Source organism: Lynx rufus, unplaced genomic scaffold (assembly GCF_022079265.1).
Source record: "Lynx rufus isolate CCGP_SWC_20201006 ecotype Redwood Valley unplaced genomic scaffold, mLynRuf1.p SCAF_2, whole genome shotgun sequence".
Classification (NCBI taxonomy): domain Eukaryota; kingdom Metazoa; phylum Chordata; class Mammalia; order Carnivora; family Felidae; genus Lynx; species Lynx rufus.
In genome coordinates, this window is record NW_025814834.1 from 11,833,537 (window position 1) to 11,851,253 (window position 17,717).

The 17,717-nt window shown below is 44.0% G+C and overlaps 1 protein-coding gene across 8 annotated transcripts in view; it reads right to left on the minus strand.

Annotated features, from left to right (window-relative positions):
* The window catches only part of RHBDD1 (rhomboid domain containing 1), a 140,036-nt gene that overhangs the window by 65,396 nt on the left and 56,923 nt on the right, over nt 1-17,717 (minus strand). For 7 of the 8 annotated variants that reach the window (XR_006962799.1, XM_047084172.1, XM_047084170.1 and 4 more), the window contains 2 exons: nt 7,987-8,108; nt 4,610-4,666 (listed from right to left, as the gene is read on the minus strand). Coding sequence is in view for 7 of the 8 variants with exons in the window: in XM_047084172.1 (XP_046940128.1) it covers nt 4,610-4,666; nt 7,987-8,108 (179 nt within the window). In the remaining variant the exon portion in view is untranslated. The remainder of the gene's footprint in view (nt 1-4,609; nt 4,667-7,986; nt 8,109-17,717) is intronic. The other variant, XM_047084173.1, reaches the window with a different exon arrangement.

Here is a 17,717-nt window from a genome sequence, read left to right on the forward strand (position 1 = left end):
ACCTCTTCCGAGTTACACGGGCCAATAAAGCTCTTATAATTAAATCAGTGTAAGCTGGTCTCCATAACCAACAGATGAAAGGAATCAATGCTCTTCCAAATGAGTATATTTATCAGCTTAGTCAGTAACTACTCATTGCACTTATCTTTAGGTGAGTCCACAGACAGAGGGAGGTGAGCTGGCACTCCCCAACACCTGTTCCTCTCCTACACCAAGACCACAGTTGTAACATTTTAAGCATTCAAATTAGCACAGGCAAAAAGCCTCAGAAGTGAAATCTTTTCTTGGGGCAGCAACAGTATTCACTTCTATGGTTCCCAAGTCTATGTAAACCCAATCATCTAAGCCTATGATTTTTGTTCTTGATTTCATTAAAACCACCTGGGTAGTTAAGAAAAAAAAAAAAGTCCAATTCCCTGTATCTGTCCTCATTCTGATTTAATTTGTCTTGGATGAATTCAAGGCCTGGATATACTATAAAAACTCCTCAGGTGCTTCATATGTATAGCCAGGATTGATAATCATGATCCAAACCTTTATAACTACATCAAACACAGAGCTTGAATATAACTCCAACAGTATCACTCCACTGATTAAATCCTCCAGTGGCACTCTGACACATTCTGGATAATCTCAAACAGGCTCTTTAGTAAAAGCCCGATAATCCCTTTCTTCCCATTGTTTTGCTTAACTTCTACTTATTAATTCAAGACCCATTCTCCACTTCCTCTGAATAACCTCCACCAACTGCAATCTTACTCCTCCTTCTCAGGCTGCACACTGAATGTACCACGCTAATACTGTTGAAATGGATTTCTACCTCTGCTAGAAAGGAGTAACTGGAACTGAACTAGCCCTTCCACCATACTCAAGTAGAAAACTGGAGAAAATATATGAAACAAATAGACATTTTGAAATACAACAGACATTGTATAACAGGCAATACAAGATTTTGAGCCTTGAGAGAAAGGAAGTAAGCCTGTAGGTGCTTCCCGGACTATGGTACAGGGAAAGGAGACATGAGCAGGTGCGGCAGGGTCCTCGTGATGAGCTGACATTCGCAGGGCAGAGAATAGCAAAGGAGAAAACTAAATGTACAGAAAAACCTTCAGAAATCTGCGTGGGTCCTCTGGAGATTTGGCTGAATTATTAAGCCAGGCATGTGTGGGTGAAATACCACGAGACCAAGGAAAGAATGATGAAGATCTACAAGTTGACCAATTCCCAGAGCTCAGGCAGGGCTGGAAGATCTCTGCTTCCCAACCAACCAGAACAGAGAGCCCTTGCTGAACAAAGGCCATTCAGGAGAGACCCCAGAAAAGTGATACCTCAGTTGTAGCACAGAATTAACCATAGAATAAGACTTATTTTAGACTCACCTTAAAGAACTTAAAAACAAGTGCCAGAGGGATCAAACTGATCACCAAGAAACTTAACTGTGTGTCAGAACGAAGTTTTCTCTGAAATAAGACAAATTCAACACCGCAAAATACACAATGTCTAGTATCCAATCAAAACTTACCAGACAAACAAAAATTGTGACCCACAACCAGGAGAAAAATCAGTGTGTATTGTAGCAGCTATGTATACATATTACATATATATTTATTTACGAGGGGGAGAGAGAGAGAGAGGAGGCACAATTAGGAGCCAGGGACTTTGAACATAAATATTATAGCTATGCTTGGGATTTAAAGAAAAACATGAATATAATGAGAGAAGACATGAAAGACAGAGAAGAGAATGAAATAGGACTTCCAGAGCTGAAAAATACAATATGTGCGTGGAAAAATTCACTAGACAGGATTGACAGCAAACTCGACCTTGTGGAAGAATCTGAACACACAGCAATAGAAACCATCCAAACTGAAGTCCCCACGTACCCAATTACACAGAGTCTCAGATTTTTGTAAGACAAAATGAAGCGATCCAACATTGGTGTGACTGGAAATCAGAAAAGGTGGGGGATGTTCTTTAGTAAAAAAGCTGGAAAAATGGATTACCAAGAGATCTGAACTAGAAGGAAATGTTTAAGAGAATTCTTGAGGCAGAAGGGAAATGATAAAAGATGGAAATTCGTATCTACAAAAAAGGAATCTCCTATTTTTGTGAAGTAACTCGCACAAGCCCTGGGTCCATCTCTGAGCTAAGTATGTGATGAACAGACCCAAGGGGGGATTAAAAACAAAAAAAAAGCAGGGGCACCTTAGTGGCTCAGTCAGTTAAGCATCCGACTATTGATTTTGGGTCAGGCCATGATCCCAGGGTTGTAAGATCGTGGCCCATACTGAGCTCTGTGCTGAGCCTTGAACCTGCTCAAGTCTCTCTCTCTCTCTCTTTCTCTCTCCCCCCCTTCTGCCCCTCCCCCTCTCATGCACTGTCTCCACTCTCTCTCAAAATAAAGAAATAAACATTTTTTTTATTTAAAAATTAAAAAAAATGCAAAGGCTTTAAAAACTGAACTGCTACATAACCCGCCACACAAATATCAAATTAACCCATGAGAGGTACATGCATGAGAATGGATCAAATAGCACAGTAGAAGATCTGAAAACTGAATTGACATTGGAACCGAATCACCCACAGAAGGAGAGATAGAATTTGTGTTCTAAACCTGAAGAGGGTGACTGCCTGCACAAACAAAAATGTCAATATTTTATAGACGATGGTCACAGGATCTGGAATCTCACAATAGTCAAAAAAGTCACCGTCAAAATTACTGGAAATCCCAAACTAAAACAAAATGGAAGATAGTGACTAATGCTCAGGATTAAAAGACAATCAACAGATTGTCAGCCCCATAAGCAGACTCAGAGATTGGAATTACCAGACAGACTTTAAAGACGATCCAATGACCAATGACCATTCTCCATGAGATAAAGTGAACACTCTTGAAATGAATGGAAAGATAGTTTTCAGCAGAGATAGAAACCACAAAAGAGAACCAAATGGAAAGAGTAGACGTGGGTATTGTTAAAAGCCGTTGGGTGGGTTCAATAGCAGAATGGAGAGTACAGAGGAGAGAGACCATGAACTTGAAGATAAATCAGCAAAAATTATCCAAGGTGCAGAACACAAAGGGAAGAAGATTGGGGGGGGGGGGGAAGGAGCCTGAAGGGCTTGAGGAACACTATAAAAATGTTTAGATTTCATGTAATTAAAGTCTCAGGAAGAGAGGAGAAAGCAACTGGAGAGAAAACATTTGTATAACTAATATCTGAAATCCTCCCAGATTCAGTGAAAGACAAAATACGTGAGGCAAAAACTGACCAAATTAAAGGGAGATCCAGATAGTTCTATAATCATACTTGGAGATTTTAACCCCCTTCTCTGCACTGACAGAAAACTTAGAGGTCAGCAGGATCAGTAAGATATGGAAAATTGGAGATATGTATGTATGTATATGTGTGTGTGTGTGTGTGTGTGTATATATATATATATATATATCTTCACACACAGACACGTTAATATATATATAATTCTCTGTACCTATATTATTTAAGTCAGGGGTCAAAAAGCTACAAATGTGGTCCAAATACAGCCCACTGTCTATTTTTGTAAGTCAGGTTTCACTCATTTGTTTATGAATTGTCTCTGGCTGCTTTCATGCTACAAGGACAAGTTGTGACAGAGACCATGTGACCATCAAAGCTTTTGGAGTCTAAAACGTTAGCTACCTGGCCCCTCACAGAAAAGGTTGCCGACCCCAGTTCTCCAGTGGAATGACTCTAAAAGACACCTAGACATCCACAGCTATGGTTTCTTTAATACCTGTCTGCAGAAACTGGCCCCAGGCACTACAGGGGGGCCTCCCCAGCACGGCACACGAGGGCCTTAGTCTGAAACAGGTCATGTGCTTTAACAGGAAGTGCTTTCTACATATTTGTAAACCATTTAGAAAAAATATGCTCTCTGGGGCGCCTGGGTGGCGCAGTCGGTTAAGCGTCCGACTTCAGCCAGGTCACGATCTCACGGTCCGTGAGTTCGAGCCCCGCGTCGGGCTCTGGGCTGATGGCTCAGAGCCTGGAGCCTGTTTCCGATTCTGTGTCTCCCTCTCTCTCTGTCCCTCCCCCGTTCATGCTCTGTCTCTCTCTGTCCCAAAAATAAATAAACGTTGAAAAAAAAAATTTTTAGAAAAAATATGCTCTCTTCTTTAAGTCACATGGTATTGACTATTAGAGGAACGCCTACCTTAGCCTCTTAGGGTAGGCATGATTCCTCCTGACTGTGCAGGTGGGGTGGACTGTGGAGAAGAGTAGATCTGAAACTAACTTGTAACACTCAGTGGGCAGTGTGGACTCGTAGACTGAGAATCCAGTACTAGACCCGGATCTAGCATGAACCTTCCCATGCCTGACAGACCTCATACCAATCACACAATATTCTCGGGCCAGAGTCACCTCCTTCCCCAGCCTTCCTTACCAAGTCACCCAAATATGCTCCCTGGGCTCTGGCTCCATCTAGCTTCCAGGCATGATGGCGGCTCCAGTACATACCTGCGGACGCTACTCTACAACAGCACAAGCCAGTATCACCTTAAGGCAGCTCTGTGGTGGCAAACACTGTCATTTTAAAAAATAAAATGTATTCGATGAAATAAAGTGCTTACCTGAACTATTAAAGTAGTACTGCTGTCCTGGGTAATGAACAGGGGAGGGAAAATTGCCTAAATATGAAGGAAAACAGACATTTTAATTATAGCCATAAGGATTCCCCCACCCCAGCTTTACGGAGGTCTGATTAACAAATAAAAAAAACTGCATGTATTTGGGTTGTACAACATTAGTTTTTAAAAGGTATATAACATGATGATTTAATATACATATACATATGACATGACTGCTACAATCAAGTTAATTAACTAACACCTATCACCTCACAATGGTGTGTTACCATTTTGTGTGTGTGTGTGTGTGTGTGAACATAAGATCTACTGTCAGTAAATTTCAAGTATACAATACAGTGGATGTCTACTCACAAGTGGGACTGCTATATCATAAGGTGTTCTATTTTTAATTCTTTGAGGAACCTCCATACTGGCTGTACCAGTTTACATCCTCACCAACAGCACACAAGGGCTTCCTTTTCTCCACATCCTCCACCAATGCGTATTATCTCTTGTCTTTTGGATAATAGCCATCCTCACACTTCCCCATTTCGATGTGCATCACAAAGTTACAGTAACCAAAAAGGTACTGGCATAAAAAACAGCCACCTCCACCAATGGAACAGAACAGCCATAAGGCTTTAACTGATGATCTTGCCAACAATTCGGAGGTTCTTTATAACAAAGCCAAGGTCATTTCAAATGATTTCTAACCAACTGTTAAAACAAACTCCCTTCTGTCTGGGCCTAGCCCTATCGGGAACAGAATGTGGGAAACCCTCTACAGTTCCTTAGAGGTTCTAGAGGTTCCTGTTGACCTAAGAGGGTCTCTACCTCTAAAATAAGCCTGGGCTTAGAGGCTCCTGTACAAGTGGAGATGGTCTGGTGTCCAGAGAACCTGCTGCCAGAAGACTGTTGGGGGAGCCATGGTTCTTACCCTTCTAAAGGGCCTTTCCCCTTCCTTGTCCCTAACAGGGCAATAGGACAGTCAATTCAGCGCTACTGAAGGGAGGCGGTGTGGGGAGTAACAGGCAGGCACAAATTCAGTGTGATGCTCCTTCTCCAGAAGTTATCAGGCAGATGCACTTGGCTATTTTCCACAGGGCTCTTGGGTCACCTCAATTCTCAGGTCACCCTAGATCTTTCTCTGGCTTCACCGGAAAAAAGGCAGAGAGATTATAGGCTATTTGTAAATAGCACTGAATGTTTGTTTCAACTTTTAGTATCTAATTTTCTATTGTATTACTTTGAAAACAACATGATGTAAAAAAAATAGTCACCCAGAACATAGGCAAAGTTTCAAGAAGGAAAACTAAGAGTTGAAATGGTGTAATTGTGGGGAAAAATCCTCTTTAAAATCAAAACTCTTCCCTAAATTCTGCAAGAAAGCTTTACAAACCACTTCAACTTCAGATACACACAGAAAATGAGACAAAACATGGGGCGCCTGGCTGGCTCAGTGGGTAGGGCATGCGACTCCTGATCTTGGGCATATGAGTTTGAGCCCCAAGTTGGGTGTAGAAGTTACTTAAAAATAAAATCTTTAAAAAAAAAATGAAACAAAAAAACATTAAACTCGCAAGAAACATTCCTTTTCCCTTATCAGTACTAAGGCGCATTTGGGCAACAAAGCTCATTACTAGATTTCCATAATTAAGTTGTATCAAAAATATAATGAAACTGGACATTTTCAATAAATGCAGTTCCCGCTGTCTCCTCCAAGCACACACACTGGAAACACAGTAATAAGTAAATGTAGGGAAATGGGAATCCGTTTAGATGCAACACAGCCTGTAAAAATCATCTGAAAGTGAACACAACCCCCTAATAAAGACGGCAGTGCAGTGCCTGGAAAGCTTTCTAATATCATGAATATTATATGGTTCTCAAGAATACCAGTCATCGGCACAAAGTGTGAAAACAAATTATTTATGGTTCAAGGAAAGGTAAAATAGTCTCAGAAGATTTCTTATGAATAAAAGATGAAATATTGGAACTCATATGGTCTATAAAACAAGTGTCTGCAAAATAGTTTTCCTATAAGTCAAACACAGTATAGCATTTTAAATTAAGAGGGCTAAAAAATTCATATATTCGAAATAAAATAAAGTATTTTCATTGAGCATCAATTTGACAGGGAAAAAAGCCAGAAAAACAAAAACAAAAACAAAACAACAACAAAAAAACCCCCCAAACTTTTATAGGCAGAAGCCACGCTTCAAGCCATAGCACACTTGATTCGGCCACGCATGAATATGCATCTCACCCACCAAGAACCTAGGGGTCATTCTGAATTCTTGCAAATACTGGCCTGCACTTCGGTCCAGATTTTTCTTTTTTAACTTTGCTTTGCACATATATTAATTTGGGGAATATTACGGAAGAATGCATTATTTTAAATCCATTTTAGGGGTGCCTGGGTGGTTCAGTCAGTTAAGCGTTCGACTTCAGTTCAGGTCATGGTCTCACGGTTCATGAGTTCAAGCCCCGCCATCGGACTCTGTGCTGACAGCTCAGAGCCTGGAGCCTGCTTTCAGGTTCTGTGTCTCCCTCTCTCTCACCTCCCCTGCTTGTGTTCTGTCTCTCTCTCTCAAGAATAAATAAAAAATGTTAAAACATTTTTTAAATTAAAAAAATCTATTTTAGTTCTCTGCATTTTCAAGAAAATCGCGGTTTTCTGTGAGTTCCCTTAATGCTGCAGGTAAAAATACCACAATTTGTCCCCTAAGAAAGCTTCTGGTTCACAATTTGGGTTTGCAGACTCTTCTCTGGAGCAGTGTGGGGCACGCGTGCAGCCGGTGTTTGGCCTCTTGGTTTTAAAAAGAGCCTATTCGGGGGGCGCCTGGGTGGCTCAGTCGGTTGAGCGTCCGACGTCAGCTCAGGTCATGATCTCACAGTCTGTGAGTTCGAGCCCCGCGTCGGGCTCTGTGCTGACGGCTCAGAGCCCGGGGCCTGCTTCGGATTCTGTGTCTCCCTCTTTCTCTGACCCTCCCCCGTTCATGTTCTGTCTCTGTCTCAAAAATAAATAAACGTTAAAAAAAAAAATTTTAAAAGAGCCTATTTGGGAATTCCTAAGCTGAACCACAGGGAAACTTGGGGTGGCTTCTGTTTCCATTAAAATTAAGATGAACTTCAGGGGCGCCTGGGTGGCGCAGTCAGTTAAGCGTCCGACTTCAGCCAGGTCACGATCTCGCGGTCCGTGAGTTCGAGCCCCGCGTCAGGCTCTGGGCTGATGGCTCGGAGCCTGGAGCCTGTTTCCGATTCTGTGTCTCCCTCTCTCTCTGCCCCTCCCCCGTTCATGCTCTGTCTCTCTCTGTCCCAAAAATAAATAAACGTTGAAAAAAAAAATTAAAAAAAAAAAATTAAGATGAACTTCCAACCTGTTGTTAGGCCAAGGGTGTTTTGTTCTGTACCTGCACACATTTCCATGATTTTCTTCAGAGGCCCAAGAGTGTACATTAGTCCGACGAGAATCCCGGCCAGATGCCCAGCGAAAGAAGTCCTGGGAGAGAAGGAGACCCTTTGTGAGTATTTGCTCTGCCACTGATTAGACACATTCTGTCTTCTCATTAGGCCGGTGCATGTCAATTAGTCACAGTCTGCAGGCTTTGCCCCCCCTCACATCCTTTACGCTGAGCAGCATTTAACTCTGTCCAAAGAACGCTTCCCACCTTAAAAAAAAGTACAATGAATAATAACCACCACATGTTTAAGATGCAGTTTCCCCTCCTTGACCAAGAGAAGGGGGCTGGCTCCTTCACAGCAGTGGAAGCATTTTGTCAAGACAAACCCATCTGTTTCTTCCAGTTTTTCTCTGTGGCTCTTATCCCAAAACATAAATGAAATCCGTTTTCTCTGAATTACATCTCAAATTATTCAGGCATTGTGAGGCCCCATATCTCCCCGTGTAGCACAGCCGATTGCGGATTTTCACACACCACCGACGAGTGAGGCAAAGAGCAGGAGCAACCCGGCAGAGGAAACAGAGATGTCCACACCCCTTCCCCTAAAGTTGTCTTCATGTGTACCTTTCAGGCCCTTAGCAAAGAGACAAAAATGTAAACGTCAAGATTGAAAGATGAGATAGGGCATTAAATTGGTTCCGCTCTTCTTTTTTTTCCTTAATTTTAAATGTTTTATTTATTTTTGAGACAGAGAGAGACAGAGCATGAGCAGGGGAGGGGCAGAGAGAGAGGGAGACACAGAATCCGAAGCAGGCTCCAGGCTCTGAGCTGTCAGCACAGAGTCCCATGCGGATATCGAACCCACAAACCGCGAGATCACGACCTGAGCTGAAGTCGGATGCCCAACTGACTGAGCCACCCAGGTGCCCCTGGTTCCATTCTTCTTAAAGTACCATCTGAGACTGGCAATCACTATAAGTGACTCAGCAAGCCGCAGCTAAGTCTTTGTTGAATGAGTAAAAGAATAAACAAAGGTCACCTACTGTCTCCCTCCCTCCCCACACCCCCACCCCTGCTCTTGCTCTCAGTGCATCCCACACTCTGCCATCAGCTGTTCTAGAATGGTGGGTTAGCCATGTCACAGCCATCCAGTGAAACTCACTGACTCGTCTGCTTCCAGAGCACCCCAGCCCGCAGCCAAGGCATCCCAGCACTCGGCCTCGCTCATCCCTTGTCCCCACTCTCATGGCCCACTAAGTCCATCACTGCACCCACCACCAGACCCCCACGTGCTCAAAGGGGACCACAGGTTGAGCGGAATGGCAGGCACCCCTTTCATAAAAATCGTGTCCCTCCTTCCTTCCACTGTCTTCCCTCAGCAATGCTGCTTCTGCCTTTACTATAGCATGTACTCGGCCTACCGGGGAGGGAAGTGTTAACTACACATTGGCCTGGCTGTCTGTCTGTCTGTCTCTGTCTCTGTCTCTGTCTCTCTCTCTCTCTCTCACAAATTCTCTGAGGGCACCAACGATGTCTTCTTATTCATCTTTTATGCTACATTAGAAACTAAAAACAAACAAACAAACAAAGGGTCAAGTGTATGAATATTTCCACAGCTTAGGGAAGTGACCTTCATTCCAGAAAGTTATTAAGGAGCCAGATGTAAACTCCAAGAGCACAGTGATTTCTGTCGTTTCCACATATGTATGACACACCCCTAGGGCCATGCCTGGCACTGGAAGACACTGGGATGTGGGTTGAATGAACGATTCAAGTGTCCCAGGACACCAGGAGGCAAGTTAAACCCATTATATCTTCAACTCAGAGTGCACCCCCTGAGCCACGGCGGTGATGGAGCTGAGGGGCTGACGTTTACTCCCCTACAGCAGACCTAGACTCAAAGCCAACACACGTTGCCTACCTCAGCCGCAACCAAGAGGGCAAAGGCCCTGGAAAATCACAGGCAAAACAGCCACAAGTCATTTTCACTGTCTTAGAGCTAGCGAGAAGACTTGTTAGGTCCCAGGAAAAGAAGAGACCATAGAAGGCTTCGGAGAAAAGACCAGAGGAAGCCGTCTACAGGCAGGATGGCACTGATGTTTGTTCCAGGAGCTAATTCACTCCCAACGTTGCCCGAAAAAGCTCCTGCCACGTGCACACGCACTGTCACAATGCGTGTGTGTCTGCATGCATGCACATACACGCTCGCCCCCCCCCCCCAATCATCCCTTCAAGAGAGCTATTATCTTCATCAGATAGATTTACCTACAATATGTGCAACCTGATAATAAAAACATAGGATCAGACGCTCGGGTTCCCATTTTTAGGGGAAGAAGAGCATGAGCTATGCTTTTTCTGAGCTTTTCCAAAAAAAATAAAATTGTGCTTATTTTGTTCTATTTTTAGGCTACATAAAACCCCTCAAATAGTTCTAGGAATGGCAGAGAAAGTGGTAGTTTGAGGGATACAAAGGAGAGGCCAGAATCAATTTTTTAAAAATAGTAACCTCGATTTCACAGAGAAGAAAATTGCATCAACATTTTTTAACTTTTTAACCCAATCTTCACGGTGAATCATATAGATACAAAATAACACGGGAGAAAATTTCAATTTAGAACTCCAACCTATTAAACAATCAATCCTGAACCTCATTTACAATTTAGAGTACAATGCAGTGAAATGAATTTCTTATCTCTCTAAATGAGTTTGCAGAAGTTTGAATTATAATCTAATTGTCCTCATGTAATTGCGAATAACTGGGGACGGAAAGCTGGCAGACCAGAGACCATATTGCACCATCATCCGACATTCCGCATTTTCACACAAGTCCCATCCCAAAACCCTAGCTGTCCTTACCATTTAAGCTCTATACGGGTGTTCATCTCTTAAAATAAGAGATGATGATCATCTCAATCAAAACTGAGGATTTTGCAACATAACACACAAAAAAAGGGACATGCCACACGGGAAAGGAAACCTAGGCTCATTCTGAGAGGCAGTTACCCTTCTCCATGCCGTCGGTAACCATCTGACAGACCACCTCCCTCTCTCTCGAAGGGATACCCGTGTCCTGAGAGAGGAAATGGACCCGTGGGCAGGAAATGGGGCTGGAGACGTGTCTCCTTCCCAGCAGGCAGGGCGCCCAGTCCTAGCACCTGGGCACTTTGTCCCTGCCGCTTGGGGGTGCTGCGGGGCCACAAGGAGGTCCTGGGCTTTGGCAGAAGACAGTTAACGGCTTCAGAAGCAGACCGCGTTATGATTGTAACTATATACATGAAACAGACGTTTTGATGCCCTGCGTTGTCCGAGGAAGCCCATGGTCTCATAGCATCTGTCCGCGAAGGATGTGCTCTACTCCGTTCTTAGTCACCCCCACAGGCGATGCCCCACGTGGCAGGCTCCTAGGAACATGGCTTCTTCTGGGTCTGATTAGGTCTTAGGCTGGGACTGAGGATTTGGTGATGGCCTGCCACCTTCCATCCCAATTCAAAGTAATCCTCAGGGATAGGACCACCCTCTTCAACCCAATACCCGTGATGTTACCAGTGCAGTAAACAGCCTGACACTAGCACTCAACAAATTTCTGAAGGAATGGAGCAGTGGAATTAAAACTGCATATGAAATGCCCATTTCTGATATACGTTACAATTGCATTCTGAAAACACAAGTTAGGCACGGTCACCAATTAACAATTGTTTTAACATCACATCTCATCCAGAGAGAAAATGATTAAACACAACACCCTCCCCATCCTGCATACTTAGACAATGTATTACACAAAACACCCTCTCGATTAACAAAACAGCAACACCAAACCTATTATTATATCCCAGAATTGGTCACTGAGAAGCTTTATTTCTTCTGATAGCTCAGTAGTGACTCCCTTTAGAAAGCATAACAGCTATAATCAAACACCGATTGATGGCAAGGTACAGTCACAGGGGCCAGGTGCATTGCTGCCATGTCCAGTCACACAGGTTGTGCACCACGCAAACAGACTACGATGAGAAGAAATATCATTTGTCTGCGGTCTCAGGCGTTTCACAAAGATCCAATATTCAAATTCAGATCATCACGTCTCAACTTTGCGGAAAGCACCCATGTAATTTCATTCCAGTTGGGGCCTATTTCTTAATCCAGTAGTTCTTAAGCTTGTTCAGGTTCTAAGCCCCTTTCAACGTCTGATGAAAGCCACAAATCCTGTCTGCAGGAAAATTACACATACACAAAGTGTCACCTATAATTTTAAGAAGTCCGCGGATGGTTTGAATGCCATCCACGGACCTCCAGTTAAAGACCCTTGCCTGAAGTGAAAATAATTCATCACAAATGGGAGAATTTCAAACACTAGCCCCAAGTCTAAACATTTCGTTTGTACTCAAATCCTAAGACAGGGGCAGCCTTTTGTTTGGATTACTTAGGTTTATTAACACGCCCCGTCTCTTGGCTGGGCTGCTGCTCTGTAGTGGTGTAACCTACTCCTAGATTCAATTTCCTCCCTGCCCAAATCCGACTGTTAGTCATTCTTCCAGCTAAAGCCTGAGAGTAAGAAATTCTGCTACTCTCTGTATGTCCGAAAAGATCTTTCGTTTCAGCCTCCCATCTGTCCAGAGGCACAGGATCAACCACTGCTGCTAAAAAATCTCAGTCGGACAGTCCTTCATCTGTCTTTTCAGATTTTCTCTTTATTTTGGATACACTGCCATTAATACCACAACCACTCCAGTTGTAGACTTATCGTTTTGTACAACCCTGAAAAATCATTAGCCATTACTGTTTGTCCTGTAGATCTCCAGAGATGCAGCGCTGACACAGAACTGGGGCTCAACTTGTGTTTGTAGGAAAAAAAAACTAAAAAAACACAAAAAATATTGAAAGGTGAAAAAATCAAATCGCCGTTGGTGCACATCGCTTATAAGGGATAGTGACGGTAATTGTGGACCAAAACTGAGATGAAGGGATTACTGTGCATTATATGTCAAATGTATTTCAATAAAGCTGGGAAGAAGATGATTGAGGATTTCAGTTATGCAAACTACATGCAGATATTATTAACACCACTACAGAGGGTTCTTTCCAATCATGCCGGCATAAACTGCTTCTCACTCCTTTGAGAGGCGACTTAGAAGGTTGAGCTAAGTGGTTATGCAAAATGTTCATGCTCCCATGTGCCACTGTTAAGGAATCAAAAGCCTAAGCTATGATTGAAAGCTGTGACAAGCTATAAAGGTCCTCCTCTGCTAAGTGGCAAATTCTTTCCACAGCTGAAGAAGCTGCCATCTCAGGCGTAGCTCAGAAAGCAGAAAATGTATTACTCTAAGACATAATCTCCCGGTGTGTGCAGAGCAAACGACCTCATTAAGGACGTAGCTTGATGGAGACACAGTGTTAGACAAGGCAAGAGGACACGGTAAGGTAAGAGGCGGTCAGCTAGAAGGGGGCTGCTGTAGCACGTGTTCCAGAATTGCCTCCTGTAAAAGCAGTCCGTACCGGGCTGGAACTGCATTTAACAGAAGTTCTTAATTGTTTGGGGCTCTTAGTGAACGATCCTAATAAACTGACCTAACAGCCGCAAGGTGTGGCAAGAGGTGCTGAGGTTTTTGAACGTTCATGCCACTAGGAAAGACCTTGGTAGGACTGCTTCTTCCCAAGATAAACTGTTCTTAAACTGTTTGGTTTCTGTCCTGGATGCTTTCTTCAACCACTACGCCAGTACGTGTCTTTGGCAATGGCGATTTGGGAGAGACTTGGTCTATACGTTCTTTCTCTTCACCACATTCCCCGGCACCTCCTTCCTGCCACTGTTGGCTGCAGAAGTAAGAACCAGTCCTCTTCCAATATTATGTTCCCTCCCAAGGGAGGCACTGAAATATTGGCCACGTAACCACTCTAATATCCATGTGCGTTTATTAAACATGGCACCAACCTCGGGCCTGGGGCTGGGAGCTGACCACTGACATTTACTTGAGTCCTAGACAATCATGATCTGGACAAAAACAAGAGTGCTGAAAAGGGATGAAAAGTCTCTCTTACAAAAGGGCTTCCAAGATAATAGATGATGCCTAGCCATTCCTCGGTTCTTGGTCCCATGGCCCTCAGCCTGGAAGCAAGATAACTTCATGAGCTGATTCAAGAGGGTAGCATTCATTCATTCATCAAATATGTACTGACTATTGCGTAAATAAGACAAACACGGTCGCGGCCTCGCGGAGCTTACAGTCTGGTGGGGGCACACACACTCTCTAACTGCGAACTGTTTCAATGTAAGGAAGCAACTCTACTTTCCCTAGAGTAGTCTGGGATGGCTCCTTAAGTGACATCTAAAGTGACATCCGTAGCATTTGGAGCTTGTATGCCCCGAGGGGAGGAAGGAAGCTTCACACAGGGAAAAGCACCCAAGTAGGGGCTGTGAGGCTGGGAGGAACCTGGTGTGTTTTAGGTGGCTGGAACATAGTGAGTTAGCGAGTGAGCATGAGGACATCCTACAGCATGAGATGAATTTGGAAAGAGGCGCAAACGCCAGGTCTTATAGGCCATATATGCCAAGGGGAGGAATTTAGGTTGTCTCCTGAGTACACCGGGAGGCCACAGGAGAATTTTCAATGGGAGAATTTTTCACGATGATCTACTCTGTCCAGTGGGAGAGCAGAATCTACAGAGGCAAGAGCCAGCGTAGGAGACCAGCAAGGAGGCTCATGTAGCTCAGATGAAGAACGAGGGCAGCTTGGAAGAGGGTGGAAGCAGCAAAGGTGGGGAGAAGTGAGCGGCCTGTATTCTGGCAGCAGAGATGAAACAACTCGCAGTGGACTCCACGTGGGGGGGGCAGGAAGGGGAGGAATCTAGGCTGCTGCCTTGTGCAACACGACGGACAGTAAAAGCCTTGGGGCGCCTGGGTGGCTCAGTCGGTTAAGCGTCTGACTGTGGCTCAGGTCACGATCTCGCGGTTCATGGGTTCAAGCCCCACGTCAGGCTCTGTGCTGACAGCTCAGAGCCTGGAGCTTCAGATTCTGTGTCTCCCTCTTGCTCTTTGCCTCTCCCTCGCTTGCACTCTGTCTCTTTTAATACTAAACAAACATTTAAAAAAATTAAAAAAAAAAAAGGATGGACAGTGGAACCCTTTACTGGGATATGGGAAACTGGGAAGAGGAGAGGGCAGGGTGGGTAGAGTTCAAAGCTCAGTATTGATGTGTTTCGGGACAGATGCCTGCAAGACAACTAAATAGAGGCAACTAGTACAGTATTCAGTAGGAAGCTGGGTACCAAGTTGGAAACTGAGTGTAAGAATAATTCAAAATACTGCTCCAGGATATTTCATGTTATTTGACTTCTAGAATATTTGTATATACTAGGACGACAATATATCTTTATGTATAGGGGCGCCTGGGTGGCGCAGTCGGTTAAGCATCCGACTTCAGCCAGGCCACGATCTCGCGGTCCGTGAGTTCGAGCCCCGCGTCAGGCTCTGGGCTGATGGCTCAGAGCCTGGAGCCTGTTTCCGATTCTGTGTCTCCCTCTCTCTCTGCCCCTCCCCCGTTCATGCTCTGTCTCTCTCTGTCCCAAAAATAAATAAACGTTGAAAAAAAAATATATCTTTATGTATATAACATAAGACACATTATAGACACACAAATATACATAGATGTATCTAAAAATAAGATTTAAAGAAGGTACTGTACATTAAAAACAGCAACAGATAATGGGGGGGGGAGGAGCAGGGAGTAACATCTTCCTTTCTATTTTCCAAACTTCTTATAATAGTGTTTTAGTAATTGCATTTTTTTTTTTCAAATACAAAGGGAACAGAATTTGGCAAGGCCCTCGTTTAATGAACGGCATTTCTCTCACCAGTGCAGTGGATAAATCTAAATGTTTTTGTTGTTGTGAGGGTAAATCGTGAAGAATGTTCTCTCCCATGTGGCACAGGCAAATGTTTTCAGATAGCACTCCAGATGAAAATCTGTAGCTTTGCGGTATTACGAAGTTTCTTTAGAATCTGTCGTTGTTACTCAGATTTTCAAAACGAAATGAAAGGTGTGCCAAATTAACTGAAAGCAACAGGTCGGTTTTATTTTGCATGCGACATAAGCAAACAACGATTCCCCTTCACCCCACACACTTAATTGGGGCACAGACATTATAGAGTCCGTCCGTGCAATTCTAGAAGTGAGGCCTGTGCTCCTTTGCTTGCCAGACACCTCACAGGACCAGACGTATCCTACAGCTTCCTTTCCCTGGTTTTCCAAATTCACTATTGAGTAGTTTCCATTTGCCCAAACTCTCTCCCTCTTCTCTGCACCATCCCACATGCACCCTGGCCCCTGGGATCATCTAAGAAAGTGCTTGAGAACAGGGGAAACTGGAGTTTTATCACCTGGGGTTGAATCCTGGCTGTGACACCTTTGGGACCAACGTGCACCCACCTGCACTGGCTCTCCCCACTGGCACTGTCTTAGTTCAGGCCTCTCCCCGGCTCCGTCCCCCTTGCTCTGCTCCAGCCTGGCTCACCATTGTGCAAGCACTCTCTCTAACAAGCCAGCCTCGCCCCAATCCTTAAGCCTCTTGGTAGCTCCCCAGTGTTTCTAGAATAAAACACGAGCTAGCCTTGTTACATCCTTCACGTGGCTCCAGCTGCCTCTTAGCCTTCACTCTCCACTGCCAGCCCGCAGCTTGACCACACCCAAGCTCGAGCCATTTGCAAAAGCCTCACTTTCACCCTTCCCGACTTTGTATGCAATATTGCCTTCCACCCGGCTAAGCCCTAGCAAAACGCTCCTGGCCAGCACGTTCCTGTAGGACAGGGTAGGGTCTGCGGCTCCTCTGTATTTTCCTGGCACCCAGATCTTTCCTCGTCTGCTGATTTCTCTGCCATCGCCCTGCTGCTTAATCTAGTGGCTCTTAACCCTATCATACCGGATGCCCCCTTAAACTCAAACAGTTTGCAAGGCTCCATCTTCTTGAAATAAAATTTATAAACAATCACAATTACACACATACTTCTTAAGACACAGACACATACACACACACAATTTCAACTCAACGTTATAATGCTCTGGCTGTAAAATAAAGATTTCTTTTTTTTTTAATTTTTTTTTTTTCAACGTTTATTTATTTTTGGGACAGAGAGAGACAGAGCATGAACGGGGGAGGGGCAGAGAGAGAGGGAGACACAGAATCAGAAACAGGCTCCAGGCTCCGAGCCACCAGCCCAGAGCCTGACGCGGGGCTCGAACTCACAGACCGCGAGATCGTGACCTGGCTGAAGTCGGACGCTTAACCGACTGCGCCACCCAGGCGCCCCTAAAATAAAGATTTTTAACAAGCAATGCAACAAAATCATAGGAATTATTTGCATAGGATACTACCAGAAGACACATAAAATGGTCCTTTGCTTGCCCCTATGTATGGAATCTGCATGAAGGTGAGAATAGTATATGCAGGCAGATACAGATGGGCTTTTTGTGACTCAAATACCACGTGCAGGGTTCCATCGGTGACATGATTTTATGTGACGATAAATAACTTTTGACTCCAAAAAAAGCAAAGTACAATTTTCCCTTAGGTTACATTTACAATTTTCCTGGAAAAGTCATTGTATATTAAATCCATGCCAAAAAAAAAAAAAAAAAAAAAAAGCAAACACACACACACACACACACACACACACACAAAACTTGGTGTTTATATGAAAAGCACAACTAGGTTTTAGG